Raw genomic sequence first — 21821 nt, 5'->3', positions numbered from 1 at the left:
CGTGGCCTCTCCCGTTGCGGAGCACAGGCTCCGGACGCGCAGGCCCAGCGGCCACGGCTCACGGGCCCAGCCGCTCCGCGGCACGTGGGATCCTCCCGGACCGGGGCGCGAACCCGCGTCCCCCGCATCGGCAGGCGGACTCCCAACCACTGCGCCACCAGGGAAGCCCTGTGATGAGAACTTTTAAGATCTACTCTCTCAGCAACTTGCAAAGTATAATTAACAAAAGGACTAAAGATTATTTGTTCAGTGGTATGAGTTCATATTGACTCTTGGTTATGCCAGTGTAGTGCAGAAACCTCTGCCAGGTGGTTCAAAGCTTTGTTTTCTGGACTCACCTGTTAGCCAGAAGTTCTCTAGGGTCTCACCTCTCTGGAACTTTCCAGAAAGCAGAGCCAAAGCCCTTCTCTCCAGAATTCACCAGTGTCTATGCATGTGTGAGCCTATCTGTCAACCTCTGATGAAGCAATATTTTTCTGCGGATGAGGAGGGAAGTTCTAGTCTCAGGTAGTTCTCACAAGTAGTCCATCGGTGTAGGGTTTGTGCACCAAAGCCCGGGAGAGTCCTTTTTTCTGCCCTTCACCCTGTGCACCCTCCCTGAGGCAAGGAGTGCAGAATGGACCTGCCATCTGGATGGGACGTGGGGGAGGAGTGGGGGAGAGATAGAAGGAGAGACAGAAAGAAATATTGATTAATATCTCAAAAATATTAACCTTGTAACACTGGGGTTTTCTATGTGTGTTTCCACATAGACATCTGCTGGCTCTATTTGGAAAATCAGTGCTGTACTGGGTGAATCAATAGCATATCCTTATGCCAGGACATATCAGTATGTTGAGTACGTGCGTGTGTTTTTGAGTCATGTCGGTTTCTCTGCTTTGGCTGGTTCACAGATCTTACTAATGTTCAACTCTCAGGTCCAACCCCATCCGTCGCCTGAGTTAAGTTTCTCTCCCCACCATCCACTTAACTCCACAGATTTCAGCCTTGAAAACCAACCTCTTTCTTATTTTTAGTTTATACGTTTTCTCACCATCCGATTTAACTCTACTCCTCCTCAGTCTTCAAAGCCCATCTCCTAGAGGACATTGGACACATGGACGACACTCACCCTACCAGCAGGGTTTCCCTCCGGGAGAGTTAGTTGATGTGTCTGGTTCACAGTTTGGTTAAAACGTGGTGAGAATTGTATCTCCTCTAGTCTCTCCAAAGGCAGAAATCTAGTTTCCTGACAGCCACAGGGTGGATCTTCCATCCATAAGCATTGGTTGAATTCCCTTTGGCAAATGTGAATTAGGCTTCTACTGCCTGTGGAGTATGTGCGTGGAAGAGACGTTTAGAGTCCAGCTGAGAAAGGGAGAGTTACACAAAATAAATCAGAACAGAACAAAGCCTATTAGAGTCGATATGCAGAATAATAATAATAATGCATGTATAATAATAATGCATATATTATATGCAGAATAATAATAAAGCATATAATAATGGTGACAATACATCTGTTATATGCAGAATAACGATAGATGCCATCAGTGATGGAGACACTAGAGGTGAGGGTGGGTTGGAGCCACATGGGGAAGAAGTTCTGGATAAGGGGCTTCATTGTCCTATCATTTATGCCATCCCACCGTGTGCCAGAGACTGTGTTAGACCCTGGGGTGTATCAGCGGACGGAGATGAGTTCTCTAACCTCGTGGATCTCACAGATCTTAGCAGGGGGGAGGGAAGACATAGAATAAATAAACATATAAGTAAACAAGATAATCTCTGGAGGGGATACATGCTGTGAAGGGCCAGCCATGTGAAGATGCAGGGACCAGCATTTTAGGCAGTGGAATGGCATGTGCTAAGACATGGGGGTGGCGATGATCTTGACATAACAGTGGAACTGATCAGAGGCCAGCGTGGCTAAGGCGTAGTGAAGGGGGGAAGTAAGAGATGAGGCAGAGAAGCGGGCCCCATCACGGAGGAACCCATCAGCTGCAGCAAAGATTTTGAATTTTGTTCTAAGTGCAGTGGCAGCCATTGAGTGCTGTGAGCAGAAGAGAGTGTATTAGGCAGGGTTCTCCAGAGAGACAGAACCAGTCGGATATACAGAGAGGGAGATGTAGATACAAGAGGAGGTTTATTCTAGGCATCGGCTCATGCAACTATGGAGGCCGAGAAACCCCACCATCTGCAAGCCGGAGAACCGGGAAAGCTGGTGGTGTAATTCAGTCCAAGTTCAAAGGCCGGAGAATTCGGGGGCTGATGGCGTAAGTCCCAATCTGACCCCCAAAGCACGGGATTCAGGAGGCTGATGTCCTCGGGCAGCAAAAATAGATGTCCCGGCTCAAGCAGGGAGCGTGAATTCCTCCTTTCCTGCGCCTTTCGTTCCGTTCGGGTCCTAGGCAGATGGGATGGTGTCCTCTCACACTGGAGAGGACCATCTGCTGTACTCAGTTCCCCAATTCAAATGCTAGTCTCTTCCGGAAACACCCTCCCAGACACACCCAGAAGTCATGCTCGCCCAGCTCTCGGGCATCCCTTAGCCCAGGTGGGTTGACACAAATTAGCCATCACAGGTGGCCGTGTTTGGGGGAGAGCACCCTGGCCTCTCTTGGGGACCTGTCGGGTAGCAGGACCGAAGGCAGGAAGACCGACTCCAAGTCTGGTTACGGTCCGGCCGAGGGGTGATAGCGGCCGGTCGGGCGGTGACGGCAGTGGACGCGGAGAAAGGAGCCAATCCAGGAAAGGTTCTGGTGCAAATGCAAGACCTTCCAAAGACTTGGATGCTGAGCAAGGAGGGAAGGGGAGCAGGAATGACTCCTGGCTTTTTGGCTGTAGGAACTGAGTGGCTGGCGGGTGCCTTGCTGGAATGGGGCAGCCTGGGGACAGGAGTGGCTGCAGAAAGAAAGTCAAGGTCAGTTTTGGACAGGCTGAATCTGGGCTTCCTCCTGTGCGTCCGCATGGTGGTGAGGAGTAGACAGCTGGGTATGAGCATAGAGATAAACATTTCATTTGGTAGCGTGAGTTTGCAAATGGCAGTTAAACTGCGATGCGGGATGAGATCCCGTAAAGAAAGAGTGTCAGCAGAGCAGCGGCCACTCCAGCGTTCAGAGATCAGACAGGAGTGGAGAGGAAGAGGGGACACCGGGCCAGTGCGGAGACCCCTGGGCCAGGAGCGCAGGGTGTTGGATGCCCCTCCGCCATGTTCCATGTTCCATGCTGCTGAGACATGGGGTCCCTGGGCAGAGAAGTGTCCGCTGGCTTGGACAGCAGGGAGCCCCTTGGTCATCTTGGCAGGAGGCTGCCGGCTGAGTGGTAGGAGGGGAGCCAAGGTGAAGAAGCTTTGAAGGGTGAGTGGGGTGTGAGGTCGTGGAGACAGTGAGTCGAGACGCCCCGTAAGCAGTGTGTTGAGAAAAGAAGCAGATACATGGGCAGCTGCTGGAGGGGAACATGGCTCTGAAGGGACAGGTAGGACGTGGGAAGATGCAAAAGAAGCTAAAAAAGTTCCCAGCTAATCTTGTCCCCCAGGCTGCGATGCCCGTCATAATTAACCTCAAACACCACGTCCCTCTGAGACAGGCTGAGACCCGGACCCTTTGCTGCAGTGCTTGCACCTGGACAAATGTCTCCTCAAGCAGTAAAATACAAAGAAACTATAAGGGACTAAAAATAACTGTGTGCATCTGCAATTGGGGCAAATTATGGATAAAAAGATACAAAAAGACCAAAAAATAAAATAAAACCCAACTGCCGCTTCTGAAGAGCCTGGAGGAAAAAGAGGGGGTCGGGGGCAAAGGCAGGGCACTGCGCGTGCCCCCTGCACTCAACACCAGCTAAGCGGTGGGCAGACCACCTGAGCCACGCCTCCATCCCGACCCCTGGACCCACGCCTAGCCTCGCCCCAGATAAGGAGCCAGCAAGGGAACCGGTTGTTTGTTTTTCGCTCCCGGCTGCTGCAGCAGGGGCCCCGCTAGAGCCTTGCCGGAATTTCTTGTCTGGCCTCCTATCAATTTCTGTTGATTAAGGAGGGCCAGGAACCCTGATCTAAGTAACACCCCCGAGGGGCATATATATTTTTACACATTTTCCTTTCCGGAAAACTACTTTATGTTGACTTGGTCCGTCAGCCTGAGGACAGCTATTTCCATTCCAGTTGTTTCCATCCATCTGATCTACACACCCCCGTCCCCCTTTTGCCTCTAAGCAAGAAGCCCACTAAGCGTCTGTGGCCCCTCTATCCTTCAGTGACCCTGATGCCTGCGACAGCCCACCTGGAGCAATTTCGTATCCAGTTAGTCTTTCTAATGAGTCCTTGTAAGGAGGATGGTTTCCTTCTTCCTCTAATAACTTCCCTCACAGAGCTAAATAAAGATTACACGGGCTGCATTTGGCAGTGACCACTTCCAAAATAAACGGAAGCGCAAAGATTAGCTGGAACAACAGTATCATTAAACAGCTGCATAATTGTTCATTCCCAAATCAGCTTGGCTGTTTGGGAGCCTGAAAATGTGGATCTGCCCCTGGCAGAGTTTCACCGTGAAGACGGCCGTGGAGAAGTGAGCTCAGGCCAGCAAAGGGTCAGTGGTCGGGCGGACCCTGGCTCTGTGGTTTGCCATTCTTGGGATGGCTTCCAGGCTCTGCTGCGGCACCCCGTGTGGCCTTAAGCAAGTCACTCAGCTTTATTGTAAAGTGCCCACAGCACACAGCTCTCAGCACTGGGTGAGATAGGGCCTGGCGCTTAGTAAGTGCTTACTAAACGGTAGCACATTTTGTTTAACTGCATCATCTTACCAATGCCATCATCCTAGTCACTCATTGCCTTGCTGGTAGAGTCCCTGGTCACCGAATACATTCTACCCCGGGGCCCCTGCCCCGTGCGCCTTGAGTTTTATACTAAGGTGGCATCACGTGATACTTCGTAACATGATGCCGTATTACCTGATATTGAATTGTGTGATGCTTTCTAACATGATGCTCTATTACACAATGCCAGATTGCGTGATGCTCTACCACATGATACTGTATCACATGACACTTTATTACATGAAGCTGCATTACAGGGTCCTGCCTTACATGATACTGCACTAGGGCCATGGGAAGGGGTTTTCTTTTTTTTTCTTTTTTTTTTTTTTTTTTTACGGTACGCGGGCCTCTCGCTGTTGTGGCCTCTCCCGTCGTGGAGCACAGGCTCCGGACGCGCAGGCTCAGCGGCCATGGCTCACGGGCCCAGCCGCTCCACGGCATGTGGGATCCTCCCGGATCGGGGCACGAACCCGCGTCCCCCGCATTGGCAGGCGGACTCTCAACCACTGAGCCACCAGGGAAGCCTGGAAGGGGTTTTCTTACATTCAGAGTAAAAGGTAATAGGCTTCATAGATGCCAGGTACTACCCTAACTCATGTAATATTCAAAACCCCTTTTCGAAGCAGGTGTTCATTCATAATTAACTAATCAACATTGTTAATTAATTACCCATCGAAAAGTTGATCCATATGCTAATAAACAGTTAATCCCGAAGAAGGAAATGAAGCCCAGAGAGGTTAAGTCACTAGCTAGAGGCAGCAGAGCTGGGGTTTGAACCCAGGCAGTCTAGTTCTGATCACCTCACCCTGCCCTTTTATTGACCTGAAATACCGGAAACACACCTCCACCATCACTGTCCCTGCAAGCACATGCTGGGGAACGTTCAGAAAATTCCCGGAGCTGGGCCGAGGCCAATGTGGCTGGAACAGACTGGGTGGTCAGAGCTGAGTCCAAGGAGTCATGAGGGAAGACCGCACAGGATGGCTTATTTACTGAGTGACCCGTCCAGGGGCAGGGGGACCACAGCCTGAGACAAGGAGCCCGTTTACACCCTGGGGAGGGGAGGCAGACAGTGGGCTAGTCAAGTGTGAAATATATTAGATGGTGATAAGTGCTCTGGAGTGAAATAAAGCAGGGTGGAGAAAGGAGGCTGCAGGGGGGTTGCTTATAGTTTTAAATATGGCTTCACTGAGAAGGTGGTATTTGGGCAAAGCCTGGACTTTGAGAGAACAAAAGCTCTTCCAATATTGGGGATGGGGGAAGAGTGTGACTGGCAAAGGGGAACGTGCAAAGGCCCTGAGGTGGAAGTTTGCCGGGTCTCTGGAAAGAGAAAGAAAGCCGGGGTGTGTGGAGCAGAGCGGGAGAGGCGGACAGAGTGCAGCCTCACCGCCACGGCAGCACCGCGGTTTTACTCTGGGTGATGAGGTCCACTGAGGGGTTCTGAGCAGAGGAGGGGCACGACCCACCTTCTGGGTGCAAAGACCCCTCAGCCTGCGGCCGGCCGGGGGTTGGGCTCAGGGCGGGCATCGGGCCAGTTCGGGCCAACAAGACCAAAGGGGAGCTTGTCAGGCACACTCTGGAAAGACGTTCCTCCTTGAAGTGATGGAGGATAAAGGCTCCCTTTCCTTCCCGTGGGACACTGTCCGCACCAGAGAGCGGTGTCCGGAGGAGCAGGGAACCTTCTGGAAGCTTCCTAGGAGCTCAGTGCAGCCCCCATGCCCCGCAGTCCTGTTAGCAGCTTGGCTCAGAGCCTCGGCTTGGTGGGAATGGGAGGCATCCAGGCGCCATGCTGTTCCCACGCCTGGCCTCCACCCACAGCCCTTCCTCGGGGGGAGCTCCATCACCTGCCTCTGGGCTCCACTTCTTCTTGGGGAGGCTCCGGCCACTTCAGTGATTACCGCCAGCCTCTGCTACACCGGCAGCTCCATAGCCCCCCGTCCCACGCCGTGTTTTTCTCCTCAACACTTAGGACCACCTGACACACTCCATATCGTTTAATATACGTGGGTGGGGTCTGTCTCTCCCTCTCGAGTGTAAACTCCAAGAGGCTTGGTTTGGTATGTGTTTGTTTTCACTGCTGTCACCTTCAGAACCCAGGGTGGTGACTGGCACATGACAAGTACTTGGTAATTGTTTGTTGAATGAATGAATGAATGAGTGAGCGAGTGAATGAGTGAGTCTTCATTATAGTGTTGGATTGACATTTCATCACAGGATGAGGCTATGTGAAATAGCCAGTCTTATCAGGCAAAATGATTGAATATCAATTTTAGTGGTTCAGCCTAAGGCTTCTTGTTGCAATCGACATTTCCTTGTTTATTTGCTTGCCTGTGTCCTTTCTTACCCGCTCGCCCAATTAGAATGTCCGTCTGTGGAGGCAGGACCCTGTTGTTCCGGATGCCCGGTGTCGTGGCACGTGCCAGGTACCCAATAAACGTTGGTTGAATGAATAAATATACAGAAGTAAATGAATGAAGGAATGGAACAGAAACACTCCTCTCTAGAACGAAAAGCCTCACACACACGGTCCCATCCACCCTCTGACGACCCCGTGAAAGTTGGTGGAGGAGAAGCATTAGTGATCTCTAGTGCCCTTAAGAAGAAACCCAATACGAGACAAGAGTAATATCCCTCTGAGTCAGGGAGAAGTGTTTGTGGAAGAATTTCCAAAGCTTCTTGGAAGCTCAGAGAATTCCTGACGTCTTTAGAGGCTCTGGGGGTTCGTCTTAGTGTTCCTGAAAATGCCCGGTGCCTTGGGCCACTGGTCGGGGAATGAGGGTGGGTTGGTGGTGGACCGGGGGGGGGAGTCGAATCTGTCACTAGAGATCATTAGAAACTGCTAGGCCCAAATTGGTAACCAGAGCTCCGCGGGGCCAGGAGAGCCGTGTTCAAGACTGGCTCTTGGGAAGCTACATGGCAGTAACCCCTCTCCTGTCCAGGAAGGAGAGGTGCAGTCAGACCAGGAAGGCTGGAGACTGGAGCGGATGCAAGAAGACGCGTGTGTGCTGTTTCTCCTCCCGCCCACGAATAGACACACGACCCTTCCCAGTCCCAGCTCGGGGCAGGTTATAGTCATTGGCAAACACACCCATTTCCACCTTTTCAGGGCATCTGGTTCATGGCTGAGGGGTTCTAACCTCCCGGGATCCTGGGTTCTGGTGAGAGTTTCCATAGCAACAGTGAAACCAGCACTCGTCCACCGAGGGGCCAAGAAACTGCAACTTCCCAGGGACGTGAGACAGCAGAGGGGCTGCCGCAAGGCCGTGTAGCCCCAAACTGGAGACAAAGCCAGAGCGTGATGTCACCACGCACGTAACACGTGCCACACGGGCGGCAGGAAGACTTCCCTTTTTAATGCAAAAAAAAACCCCAACAAAACACATAGAACTTCGGGATGTGAACCCGCAAAGCTTCCCCATCTGCAGTTAAAATTGTTGAGTGTCAAGATCTTTCCCGGAAGGAAAGAGCTTTTGGTGGCAGTGGCTAGGATGGACTTGGGAAAAACGGTGAAGAGAATAAATTTGTCTCTCTGCCCTTATCTCCCCGAGACCCCTTCCCCAGCCTGGGGGATAAAAATAAGTAAAAGAACTAAAACAAAATTTAAAAGTAATAGTAATAAGTCACCAACAAATTCAAGCTAAGGAGGAAGGTATGTTAGGGTCCCTTCCCCATTGTATCAGGGTGTCTCCTGTCTGTATATCATGGGTCATGCCCTCGGATGTCGGGTCACAGGAAGGTGAGACTGGGTCTGCAGGGACAGCGGCAAAAGGGAGGCGGCGTGTGCTCGGGAAGGGAACGGCTCCGGCTCAGCCTCTGCCGGCCCCTCCAGGTGGGACACAGAGCTGAAACTTTTGTGAAAAGATCCAGATTTTTACAGTGTTACTGCTAAGCCACCTCTGGCATAGATCTCGTTATAAAGAAGAAATAGGAAAGAAAGAAGAAGGAAGGGAGGGAAGGAGGGGAGGGGAGGAGGCTGAATTCAAATGTTGTGCATCTGGTTTGCCGTGAAACACTCCCTGTGATTCTGCCTGTGTGAAATCTCTCCCACCCACGCCTTTTTTCTCCATGGTGTCATTTCTCCTGTCTCCTGCCCGCCAGGGTTCACAGGTGGTCACCGGTAGGGCCGGGGAGGTCCCGGGGTCCTGGGGTGCTTGCCGGTGGGTTCCCCTGGGGGGTGACGTTGGGTGACGAGAACTCCTCAGAGGTGGGGAGCAGATGCTCCGGTCAGAGGAAGGGTCCAGCCCTGGGACTCCCTGCCTCGGTGGGACCTTTGCAGAGGGACAAATGAGGGGGCATTGGGACTTGTCGGGGCTGAGCACCCCGCTTCACCAGGGCGAGCGGACGGGCCCAAACCCTGAGATTCAGAGGCTCCTCCACGGAGGCGTCCGACTTGAATCCCAGACGGCCACCCGCCGTGTGTGACAGACAAGGAAAACGCGGCGTGTCAGTTTTCCCATCTGTAGAATGGGGCTAGTTACAGCACCTCCCTCCTACGATCTTGGTGGATGACAGGAGTTAAAGGGTAGTAGTAAACAGCTTGGAACTGTACCCCTACGTAGGGAAAGGTCCATAGGTCTTGGCCGGTATTTGCAGAAGGCCCGGGGGGAAAAACACGGAGAGAAGGGAGGATTTTTTCCAAACAGGAAGAAGAGGGCTTCACCTCCACAGCACGGGAACCTGCAGCTCTGCTCACGTGCTCCTGGCATGTAAACTAGAAAATCTGCAAACGGGGGAGGGAGGCTTGTGGGTGTGAGGGTCCCCCCGGCTGGTCCTGCTGCTCTCGGGAGACGCCGGGGATGCAGGCGGTGAGTCAGGGCGGGGAGCCGGTGGGGACCCAGGACGCAGCTCCCTGCCGGGCGCTGGGCTGACCTGCCCTGCCCTCCCCCCAACGCAGCACATGCGAGAGGCCGCGGAACGGCGGCAGCAGCTGGAGTTGGAGCATGAACAAGCCCTGGCCGTCCTCAACGCCAAGCAGCAGGAGATCGACCTCCTGCAGAAGGTGAGCCGGGCCGGGGCCGGGGCGGGGCCGGGGGCCGGGGGGCGGGGGCGGCGGACCGGGCACCCGGGTGGCGTGCGGTGGGCTGGCTGCCGTCCCGAGCCCTTCCTCACAGGCTAGCGAGCGCCTCCCTCTCCCTCCGGGCGCGGAAAGGGGCCCTGCGCTCTCTGCTTTCTCCTACGTTGACTTGTGATTGTGTGCTAAACTGCAAAAGGATCAAAGGAAAAGCTCTAACAGTCGATGCTGGCGACATTGTAGGGAAAATGTCACGCCCGTGGAGGATTGAAAAGGGTGTGAATTGCTTCAGCCCCGGGGGCAAAAGCCACCTGACAGCATCGACGAAAGCGCAGAGCGCAGGTCTGTTGTGACCCTGCAACCTTGCATTCCGGGAATATGCCGAATATGCCCTGCAAGCAACGCAGGAACCCGTTCAAAAGGACGCTTTGGTTTGGTGTGCAGGCCCGTCGTGCGGCTCGGGGAGCGGGGTTAAAGCGAACGCGCGTCCCCGGGTGTGGCTGTGTGCATCGCGGGGCGTCCGTGCCACAGAGCAGCGCGGCGGCGTTGGACGAACCCTTTGGGTTTACAGCTGCTCCCCTGGGGAGGCTTACAGGACGGTTTGCTAGGTGAGCAGACCAAGTTTCCGAGCAGATATGTGCAGCGAGAGAGAGAGAGAGACAGGGAACACAAAAAGAAGACAGAAAAGGAGAGGAATGAGGAGAGAAGAGAGGGGAGGAAAACCAAAGAGCAGAAACCGGAGGGAGGGAGGAGGGGAGGGGAGCGGGGCGCAGCGCGGTTCAGAGCGGGTGTCCCCACGTCACTGCTGATGGCTTGGGGACCGAGGAAGTTAACTGCCGCCCCATCCTCAGTCGTAGGCTTGGTCCTCTTGGCTCTCTCCAGATGCACCTGAGGACCCCTCCCTCAGAGCCATGGGTCTTGGGTCCCTGGGTCTACATCTCATGGCCCTTCTCTCCCAAAGCCCGGTGCCCCCCCACCCATGGGAGGGCAGCCGGCCTTTCCAGCCAGGGCACAGTGTGACCGCCGGCACAGGTGCTGCCCCCGGACGCCACCCGGCGCCAGCCTGGATGAGCAGCAGACACCTCTGCCTCCAGTCGGTGGGTCCTTCCGTCCCCCGACAGTCCCTCCAGGCCTCTGATCTCAAATAAAGGACACGATGGCTTACCCTGCCTGGGTGGTGACCCCTGCCTGTCGGTGTTTATTAGCGGAGCGTGTGGCATCGGGCAGATAACTTCCGATGCTGTTTCTCTTATCATTTACGGAGACCTCGTGCGAAGGAGAGATTTCATCGGGCCGGTGCGATGGACACAGTCTCAGTCCTTGTTACCTGTCATAGTAAGTTGGCTGGCCCGCTGAGCAGCACTGATTCATTAGATGCTATCCAGAAAGGATATTGCTGGGATACAGACAGTGATAGTACTCTTATCTTCTCCTGCCGCTCGTGAGGGACCTTTCGGTGCCTGGAGATACCCGCCGGCTATGCGCGCTCCTTCACTGCCTCCCCAGAAGCCATGTCCCCAGGCTGGGAATTTCCAGGACAGATAACACGCCGACAGAAATACAAGTATTGTCCAGCAAGGGTGACAGGTTGGTTTTTCTCAGTAGAGCATCATTTTCCATGAGCCTGGAGTTTTATTTACGAAGCACTTGATGCCGCGGAAAGTGCACTAGAGCCAAGTCCGTTATTCGGCTCCCAAAGTCTCCCCTGAGCGCCCTCCAACTTCTTTCCCTTCTTTCTTCCCCTGTACTCACCCTTGTCTCCCCTGTACTCACCCTTGTCTCCCCTGTATTCATCCTTGTCTCTATTTTGGACACACTGATGCTTCATCAGTGGGGGAGCACGGGAAGAAAAACTAATGAAGGATGAATGTGTCAACTTCGTAATTTCTTAGAGCTCTGATGTTTTTTTTTTTTAAGTGTTAGAAGAGAAAGGTTGAGACTTGAATGGAACAGACTGATGAGTTCTTTCCAGAGTTTGCGTGTCCGTTTGATTTCCAGCATGGATGGCCCTCGTGCTACACTTGCTGCCCGGATCACTCCTTCCTTCCTTCCTTTCTTCCTTCCTCCCTCCTTCCCTCCCTCCCTCCCTCCCTCCCTCCCTTCCGCAAATGTTTGCTGGCTGCCACCTATGTGTTGGCTGCTCAGCCATTGTTCTGAAAACTGGGAATGCAGTGCAGGGTAGGACAAGACCTCTGCCTTATAGAGTGAGAGTAAGTAAACAAGTACATGAAGAATTCAGTAAGTTCAGATCAAGAAAATGCCATGAAAGAAAACACACAGAATGAAGTGAAAGACTGATGAGGGCAACGGCTTTAGATGGGGTGAAGTTGAAACGAGTGGCAGACACCCATTATGCAAGTGCTCATGTCCTATGGAAGGACAAAGTCTAGCCCTTGTCCCCCTACCTCAATAAAAGTCACCAGAGCTCTCTGAGTTCCAATTTGATTCTCATGAGACCACAGTGTGAGATATCTCCAAGGGGCCGCCTATTCTCTCTGACTACAACTCCCATTCTTTCTTTTTTTTTTTTTTTAAATTGAAGTATAGTTGATATACAATGTTGTGTTAATTTCTGTTGCACAGCAAAGTGATTCAGTTATACATATATATACATTCTTTTTTTAAATATTCTTTTTCATTACGGTTTATCATAGGATACTGGATATAGCTCTCTGGGCTCTACAGTAGGAACTTGTTTACCCGTGCCATATATGAGCCTCTGCCTCTACCAGTCCCAGCCTCCCCCTCCATCCCTCCCCCAACGCCCTCCCCCTTGGCAACCACCAGTCTGTTCTATAGGTCTGTGAGTCCGTTTCTGTTTTGCAGATACGTTCATTTGTGTCGTATGTTAGATTCCGCGTGTAAGTGATAGCCTATGGTGTTTGTCTTTCTCTGTCTGACTTGCTTCACTTACTATGATCATCTCTAGTTGCATCCACACCGCTGCAAATCCCAATATTTCTTGAACCCACTCCCACTCCACTTCATCTCCCCAGTGCCGTGGCTCTTGTTCAGTCACCCGGGACGTCCTTCTCAGTGGTTAGTGCCCTGCCCTCATCCTCTTTGACCCAGAGGCACAGTTTGAGGGGGTCCATCTCCCCACCCCCCAGGCTTCCAGGACCCCACCCTCTTCCAGTTTTCCTCCTTCCCCGCAGACGCCCTCTAAACATCCCCAAGAATCAGTCCGCAAGCCACGTCTCTTCTTGACCTACACTCGCTGGGTCCCCGTGGGTGTGAATGCCACCTGTGTGCCAACTGCCAGATTTGGTTCTCCAAGTCACATTCTGCCTCTGAACCCCACTTCTTTTGTCCAACTAGACATCCAGCTTGGACGATCTCAAACGTCATGTCCCCGGTTGAATTCTGTTCCATCCTCCGCAGCGCGTGCTCTGCACACGACCCGCCAGGCTCTGCAAAGGGCAGCATTTCCTTTTTTGTACAGCTTTTCCTTTTCCCTGGAGTGAATTGCCTCTTTCTGTGTGTTTGCTCAGCCCTCTGTGTACCCATCACTCCCCTATTCCCACACTTTCTGCCAGAGCTGTAGAACGCCTCTCAGGATGGTCCTGCCCCTCAGGGGATGTCTTAATTCCATTTTCCCCTGAGACGTCCTGCCTGGAGCGCGGCCTCTTCTTCCGGCCCAGGCTGGTTGCTCCGGAGGCCAGATCAGAGCTGGGCCTGCAAATGCCTTTCACCGCCATCCTGGGAATTCCCTTTACACCTTTCTGTGCTTTGTTGGATCCGCTGCTTCCTGGATCCCAGGACATTTTTTTTTCTTGAGGTACAGGATGTGTCTAAGGAAGCTAGGGGTGTATTTTCCCATGAAATGTAGGTGGATTTTTTTGACATTTTACACTCCTTGGAGATCCCTTTGTGGGTTCAGCCTCACCTCTGGACCAGGCCGCCCTAAGGAAGGTCTGGGCATTCAGCCAGCTCGAAGGTCAGGAACCCGGAACCTTCTCCAGGGCTCCTCTCCCTCCCTGGAGGCTCAGCTCACCCCCGCTGCTCAATACGGTGGTTGTGGGAGAAGCAGGTGAAACAATGTGCAGGTGAAAACACTTGTTCAATTAAAGAATGAACGAATGATCAAACTGCCCAAGGCTCTTCTAATGGGAATCAAGGTAAGACAGGACCATCAGGCAGCCCTTATCTCTGGTAGCTGGTGGAGGCATAGCTTAAAAAAATAAAAGTCCAAGCAGAGAGAGCCGCATCTACGGGGACTCTTCCACGGGACACCCGCTCGTGGAGCTCGGGGTGCCAAGGGCCGAGCCAAGAATCCTCTCTTCCATTCATTCAAAAAGCAGCTCTTGAGCATCACGTGTCAGCCATGTGTAGGGCTAATGGCACAGCAGTGAGCGAGGCTGTGCACGGTGACAGTAATAATAAGCGCTACTCCGTGAACATTTGCTCTAAGTGCAGCACGTTCTGGGCCCAGTACCTGGAATGCACGTGTCGCCTTCTTGAAGTCCCCGCCTGCCTCTGTCTCCTCCTGTCCTGTGTCACTGTCCGCCCAGAATGCCTGGTCCCCAGATAACGGCAGAGCTGGCTTATTGCTGTCACTGAAGTCTCCCCCTGGCCCCCCTGCCCGGATGGCCTCAACCTGCCAGCCTCGGTGCTCTCTGCCGCCTCAGCCCATTTAGTGATGCCACTTGCACTGCGATGTACCTGTTTGCCTATTGTCTGCACCCCCAGAGCATCGCCTGCCGCAGAGCGGCTACTCAACAAGCGATGCTTGGCAACTTTGAATGAATGGATGGATGGATGGATGGATGAATTAGTGGGGGAATGAATGAATGGATAAATGGAGATGCTTGGCAACTTTGAATGAATGAATGAATGAATGAATGGATGGATGAATTAGTGGGGGAATGAATGAATGGATAAATGGAGATGCTTGGCAACTTTGAATGAATGAATGGATGGATGGATGGATGAATTAGTGGGGGAATGAATGAATGGATAAATGGAGATGCTTGGCAACTTTGAATGAATGACTGGATGAACGAGTGGGAGACCTAGTAAGATTCCATCCGTTGGTGTAGTTCATGGTCATATGGAATTACCAGGATGACTGACGGTAAGTTCTAGGCAACCCTCTACAAATGTCTGTTGAACGCGTGAGTGGCGGCAGCCGTCAGCCGTCACCCGGAACCTGTGGGAGGCGGGTCCCCTTACAGAGGCAGGAGCTGGAGGCCCGACTCCGACCCCGACGTCTCTAGGGAAACGGTGACCGGAGTCCAGCTGCTTTAGCTGCTTCAGATTGCCAGTTTCTGGTGCGGGTTACATCCGTGTCTTATTACAATTAGCAGCTATAATAATCCAGATGTATGAGCAAAAGAGTTTTTCCACATTTAAAATTCGTCTGCAGATCTGATCAATGTGACTGTCCTTTCACATTCCTCCCGTGTGGGAAATGAAGGTTCCAGGCTTAAGGCCATTACTGACGCGCGGGTTGCTAAAAGAAGCCAGACTCACCCCACATCTCATAAAAGTGCTTTGCCTCCATGTCAAGTGCTTCCCTTGGAGGTTTTGGATTTAGTTGTTGTACGTGGATGGTGGGAGGGGGGATCGCAGGCTGACCCTCCGAGTTCATTCAGTGTCTTGTTTTCTCCTACGACACATGCCTGGGGTATCGGTTCCCGGCTTCCTCAGCTCTGTGGAACTCAGGGGCCTGACTTGAGGATCTGTATAGCCCTCAGTCTTGAGTCCATGAATCTTGTTCATTTTCTGTGGAGCTGAGATTAGCGGCACCCATAAATGACCCTCACCCTGTGCATACCAAGGTGCTTGGGTACTTACTGTTCTGAGTATCACGTGTCCAGTCTGTCTGAGCCAAACGTCCGGAGCTTTGGCGGCGGGAAAGCTACATCCCCTCTACACAGCTGTGCCTCCCCTGAAACAAATGTGTCTGCTGCGGTGTCAACCCACCCCCTGGACATTTGATCCCCTGGATGGCAGGCCCCGTCTTCTGACCGCAGGACTGTGGGCCCCCCTAGGAGTCATGGCCCCTCTCAGGTTCACCGTGTTCTGTGGGAAACCTTGTCTGCGTGAAGATCTCAGCTCCCCCCATGCGCTGGCCGTGGCCCCCGAAATGAGCCTTGCTTAAGCTGTTGCTTAGATTGTGCAAGAACTCAGCGCTGCCAGTTTTAACTGTTAATTGTAACCATCTATTCTGATTGCCCAAATGGCCCAGCTTGCAAGTAGCCTACAAAAACGAACTCCTGATTCTCACTTGAAGCCAGAAATGAAGTTGTTACTGCCAGCTTGGCTGTGTTTTAACAGCCTGCCGTGGAGTTTTTAGTTGTTTTTCATTCTGCCATTTGAAAACTATCTTTGACTCAAGGGGCTCAACGATGGTGTTATTTATATAATCCCTGTGTGTTCTCTGGTGGTTTGTCTTTCTTTCCCTATTTTGTGATTTATTGTCCCTCTTGTTGTTTTTGCTTTGAAAGGAATCATTTTGAGCCTTTGAAGATGGAGCTGAATTCAAGAATGGTCTAGTTAATTTGCTGGGTCCTATTCACTTCCCCAGCCTTTAAAAGCCTCATTGGAAATATGTGAGAAGGAAATGCATATGAATGAACTCTATGGAAATCTCAGGCTACTTTTCGCTTTTAGTCTGTGCTGGGGAGGCCGAGCCCTCCCCTCTTTCCGACTCATGGAAGTTTTCAAGGGAGAAACAGAAGCTGTTAAGACAGCTCTCACTGGCTTATGTATGAGGTTAAGTCTCCTCCTCATTATTCTCCAGGCACCTGGAGAAAATATTCCTCCAGAAATGAGAATTCTAAATGTAAATCCCAATTTAATACATGGATTCTTCCTTAGTGCTCAATTTTCAGAGGCAGCTACCCTATAGCATCAGGAGAACATCTTCTCTAAGTGTTTGTGAGACCTGGGAGACCAGTTTGATGGGAGGCATCCAGGTGGTGATGTGGGGACAGGCCTTCCTCCTCCGCCTTATGACACCCGCACCCTCTCACTAAATTTTGGTGTCTCCAACTTTAAAATGGGAGGTGTCATGCCTTCAACAATTGACAGTTGCGCTCATTGGGACTCTTGGTTTCAAGTGACAAAAAACACCAAAAGAGAGTTTCAGTTGCACACGCAACTGAAAACCTAGCTTCAGATGCGGCTGGATCCAGGGCCCAGGTCAGCTGGCTTCAGGCGTGGTTGAACCCAGCACCTCCCAAATCCCATCAGACCTCCATGGCTCTCCCGCCTCTGCCCTCCCTTGCCTTGGCTTCATTTCTGCTTTCCACGTCGAGGCCCCTGGCTGCTCCAGGTTTGCCCCTCATGGTGGCAAGGTGGCTGCAGCTGCTCCAAACTCTCCTCCACTCAGCCTCAAGTTCCAAAGGCAAGGGGCCTCCCTTCCTCCCAGCATTCCCAGGCAAAGTCTCTTTGTTCTAACTGGATCGTGCGCTCACCCACTGACCAGTCGCTGCGAGTCTAGAACTTTCTCATGTGTTCAGTGGATCCCCAGCAAAGTCAGGACCTCTTCCCAGGACATAGTTCCAGGCAGGCAAACACAACAGATGTTTACTGTCATCACAATATTTCGAACTTCAGGGTCCGTGAGGACAGGAAAGAATAATGCTGCATCTCAGTTTTGTGTGAACTTACCATGTGGCCTGGGCAGCAGCCATCCTGAGAAGTTTCTTCGCTGAAACTTGTACAGTTTCTTATTCTGCGGAGCTGATGGCTTTGTGTCAGATAATTTGAGGAAGGCAGCCCCCCTGCTACAGCTGAGAGCCTGGGCGCTCAGGACCACCCGGGCAGCTCCTCCTCAGGACCTGGTGGGATTTCAGCAGACCTTCGGTTACCCAGGGGTCAAGTTCGCATGATTGTGTTTTATTTCTCAAGCACTTTAAGGACATTCGAGGAAACGATGGTACTCCCTGAGGCTTTGGGAAGAATTATCCTGCTGTCTGGGTGCAGCCACCTACCGTGTGTGGCCCCTCCTCAAGAACAGAATCCGGCTCCTACCCTCATGCGCCAGCTGAATCCCACCAGCCTCCCTGTTCTCTGCCAGATCAGGGGGTGCTTTCCAGTGTTTTACAAAGAGCATCAAACCCGAAGCCACTCCGCCTTGCCCAAAGGGAGAGAAAAATGAGAACTGATTTAGACCCTTCGAATTGAGGGGTTTATTAGAGGAATAAAAATCAATGACCCACACTCCCTGATAATTTAGACATTAATCTTTAATTCTTTTTCTCCCTTTAAACGTTCACTCTTCTGTTTTTTTTATCATCAAAAAAGGCTCAGGTTGAAGCTAAGAAAGAACATGAAGGCGCAGTGCAGCTGCTAGAGGTAAGCGAACCAGCCATGATGGCTTTCTTCCTGGCGGTGGGTGAGGTCAGGGGATATTGCGTTAATGCCTCATAGAAGCAATAGCTAACCTTTACTGAGTGCCCACTGGCTACCGGTTACTAGTGCTGTTCACACCTCTTCCTGTGTCGTCAGCTCAAGCAGCCTATATGAGAGGCTCCATTATGGTTCCCATTTTACACGTGAGGAAGTGAGGCACAGAGAAGTTAAGCAATTTTCCTGTGGCCACACAGCCAGCATGAGAACTGTGGGTCTCAGAGGTGGTCTCCTCTCCTCTGCTGGCTCCTCCTGGATGGAAAGCAAGGAGGGTGAGCCGGCTCACTCGGGGGGCATGATTTCCTTGAGGAGAAAGGTCGGGGGATGGGCCATAGCTATGGGTGACAGATGAATGGGGGAGTTTTAAGTGACAGCACTAAGCCCAAGGGAGCACTTGGCATCTGAGGGGGGGGCGTTGGCAGGAATCACAGCAGGGAACACGATCAAGGTGCTGCCACGGGCACCGTCCCCATGAGCACAGCGGGAGTGACCCTCCCCAGCTGCCCAGAGGCCTTTCTCGCTGGCCCTGATGGGTGGGGGCTTGGCAGGAAGTGGGTGGCATGTCTGGACCACTCTTCTGTCCCTGGCTGATGGCCTGATGCCAGCATCCTCGGGAGGAGGGGGGACTCCTGGGATCACCCGGGGGCCTTTGCCGTCTGCGTACCTCACGCACGATAAATGGACGGAAGGAGTCTCCCTGCCGCAGACAGAGGTCACCCAGTTACTGACCCCTCACCTCAGACGCAGCAGCGGGCTGTGGCTCTGCACAGCTTGGGGTGGCCCCACGAGGCCTCCTCCCCTACTTCCGTTCCATCAAGAAAGGCCAAGAGGGCCTTTCCGCTGGGCCTGCCACCTCCGTACACGGGAAGCACCTGTCCTCTTTAAGATGACCTTGCCTCTTGTCCCCGGGGGACCAGCGGCCACTTAAAACAGAATATATTCATCTCTTACGTTGCCTTTTAAAACCTATTCCTCCCCCAGGAAAAGCTTTCATCATTATGGTCATATATATTAAAATTGATTTTTTGAAAGCGTCCATTAGCTAATGAATATCTGGAGGGCTGAGAGTAATAAATAGCAAGTGGGAAAATATATAACCCAGGAGACTGGAAACAGACCTCCAAACGGCCATTCATCTCCCTGAAAAATCATGTCATTCCCCCCGCCGGAATCACTCGCCGCACTTTGATTTACATGGTCTCCCGGCTGGAAGCGCAGTTTCTTTTCTCCCATCACCCCAAGCCCGTCGATCTGATCGTCGTGTTGTTTTTATCCGCCTTCTGAGCGGCCGCTCTGTGACAGCCCCGCCGAGGCCGTGTCAGCCGGCGCTGGTGGCCGCGCGTGCCCCGGCGCGTGGCGATGGGCGTAACGTGCTTGGGTGGGAAGAACGGCAAAGGCGGTGCGGATGCGCTGAGAATCTGTGTCTTCTTTTATTCACAACCCTCCTGTCATTGTGTCTTGCTTTGCTTCTCACCCAGAGCACGCTGGACAGCATGCAGGTATTTCAGGGAATGATGTCTTGCCCCTCCCCGTGTGCTTTTGGTGGTGCTTTCCCCATTCATGGACCAGCCGCGCACCCCTGGGCCCGCTCCGTCCTCCTCTTCTTCCGAAAAAGGGCAGCTTTACTGATGCAGTCGTGGGTGCCTGGAGCTCCACCCCGGGGAGATGCTTTATTCTGGGCGTTGAGGCCCGGGGCTGTGTCCTCTGAAGGGATGAGCGGGGCGGGGCCAGCAGAGCCGGCTTCCATTCTCAGGCTGGAAGAACGTCTGTGAATTCCGATGACCTCGGGGAGGAGGGTTGTCGGCATGATCCGACCCCTGGCTCAGCCACGTGCTTTCGAGCCCGGCCAAGAGCCCAGAATTTGGCGGGTCCGTCATCGGAATTCCAACCTTGCACCCGAGCGGCGGCCCCACGTTCCCATTCTGTGTCGCCCGAGGGCAGCGGCCCTTCCAGCAGCCGGGGGCCCTGCTTTCTCTTCTCACAGGCATCCGCCTGGGGAAGAAGAGCAACGAGCCGTCCTTCCAAACGGGGTTTTGAGCCTTTTGCAAAACTCTGAGTTTGGCCGTGAATTTGTAGAAGCAACGACTTTTCTCACCCTCGGGTGGGTCTCAAAGCGGGGTTCTGGGACCCTCGGTATTGGCGTCCCTGGGGAGCTTGTCAGACGCACTGAGTCAGAAACCCGGGCGGGGGACCGAAATCTGAGTTTCAAGCGGCCCTCCGGGTGCTTTGAGAAGCGTTGTCTGGGGAGCGCCAGGCCGGTGACAGGAAGAACGGCCTGAAGGAGCGAGAGCCCCCGCGCATCTTGGCCCATATCCTGGTCCAGCCCCTTAGTGACCAGAACTGTTGACCAGGGATAACCCGAGTGAGACCCGCCCGCCGATCCCCCGACGAGCGTCCCGAGCGGGCAGCGTGGTCTTCGTTTGGAAGTTCACGTTCTCTGTGCCTCCTGCTTGGCAGGCTGGCTGGTGGCTTCCTTTAGTCAGATGTTCTACCCAGCAGACCGGCCCCGCTCCTTGCGCAGCTAGAGGGAACGCAGTGACGGAGAAGGGCCGCCCCGGAGGACGTGTCAGGTGAACGCCTCAGAACACCTACACGCACACATCCGGTTCTGTGGACGTTTCTCAGTGCCGTTTGCTGACGAATGATTGGCCAGGATGTTTGGAGATGGCGGCGGTGGGGTGTCCTTATTCCCGGTCAGGACACCCAAGGACCGATCCGGGCTGGCTTGGGGGCTGAGCAAAGACAGGGGGCCAGGAGTCAACTGAAAATAGAACTGAGCTTTTCGGAATCCAGAATCAGAATCCAGGTTTGCTGTCTGCACACCTAACAGCCGAAGAGCAGGTACTAGCTACGTAGCCTCCTTGGCACTTTACGGGGGAGGGAGTTTAAGACAAAGCAGCGAGAGAAAATAGTTACAACAACAGCAACAGTGCCAACAGCAATGTTTACTGAGCCCTTCTCCGAGCCGGGCACTGTTCCAAGGGTGCATCCGCGGGTTACCTAGGAGATAACGGGCATATTGGCCCTCTCGGTCTCCATGACAACCAGGGGAACCAAGGCACGCTCGGGAGAAATGACTTCCCCAAAGCCTCGGAGCCAGTCAGAAGCCGAATCTGGACGCAAAAGCCCCAGGAGTTTGGCGCCAGGGTCCAAACCCTCCACCGCTGCACGGCAGCACCTTCTGTCCTCGGAATCCCGACCTCCCTGCGAGGTGGGGTCGGGCCTCCTGCCAGCAAAGCTGTACCAAAAGGTGGATCAGCTCCCGCGACAGCCAGACTTGGAAACGCTGGCCGAGCAGCCCTCCTGCCCTTCCCCAGCAGCAGCAGAGACAGGAACGCACGCCACGCGGTCGCAAGTGACAAGAGTGGTGGAATTTAATCCTCTTAATACCACCCAGGGAGGTTGAGATCAGCCTCCTCATTTCGCTGATCAAAAACCAAGGCACAGAGACGCTGAGCCACCTGCCAGGGACACACAGCTTCTAAGAGGAGAGCCTAGGCCCTGAGGGTCCTCAGGTAACACCATCTCAAGTCACTGAGAAAAGAGTGTGCAGAGAAGAGATGGCCCGTGGCTGTGGGGCCCATAAACCCTAAGTCCTGCTGGGTTAGGAGGCAGCGAGTCCTGGGGTCCGTTGCCAGGGGACTTGCGCCCATGATGGGCT

At 53.2% G+C, this 21821-nt stretch overlaps 1 protein-coding gene across 18 annotated transcripts in view; it reads left to right on the top strand.

The window, feature by feature from the left end:
- RIMBP2 (RIMS binding protein 2) overlaps positions 1-21821 on the top strand; it is a 278098-nt gene that overhangs the window by 191362 nt on the left and 64915 nt on the right. For all 18 annotated transcript variants that reach the window (XR_008615939.1, XR_008615942.1, XR_008615940.1 and 15 more), the window contains 2 exons: positions 9686-9790; positions 18056-18106. Coding sequence is in view for 13 of the 18 variants with exons in the window: in XM_055080474.1 (XP_054936449.1) it covers positions 9689-9790; positions 18056-18106 (153 nt within the window). In the remaining 5 variants the exon portion in view is untranslated. The remainder of the gene's footprint in view (positions 1-9685; positions 9791-18055; positions 18107-21821) is intronic.

Source organism: Physeter macrocephalus, chromosome 19 (genome assembly GCF_002837175.3).
Source record: "Physeter macrocephalus isolate SW-GA chromosome 19, ASM283717v5, whole genome shotgun sequence".
NCBI lineage: Eukaryota > Metazoa > Chordata > Mammalia > Artiodactyla > Physeteridae > Physeter > Physeter macrocephalus.
The sequence above is the reverse complement of the archived record's forward strand: the minus strand, read 5'-3'. Positions and strand labels throughout refer to the sequence as shown.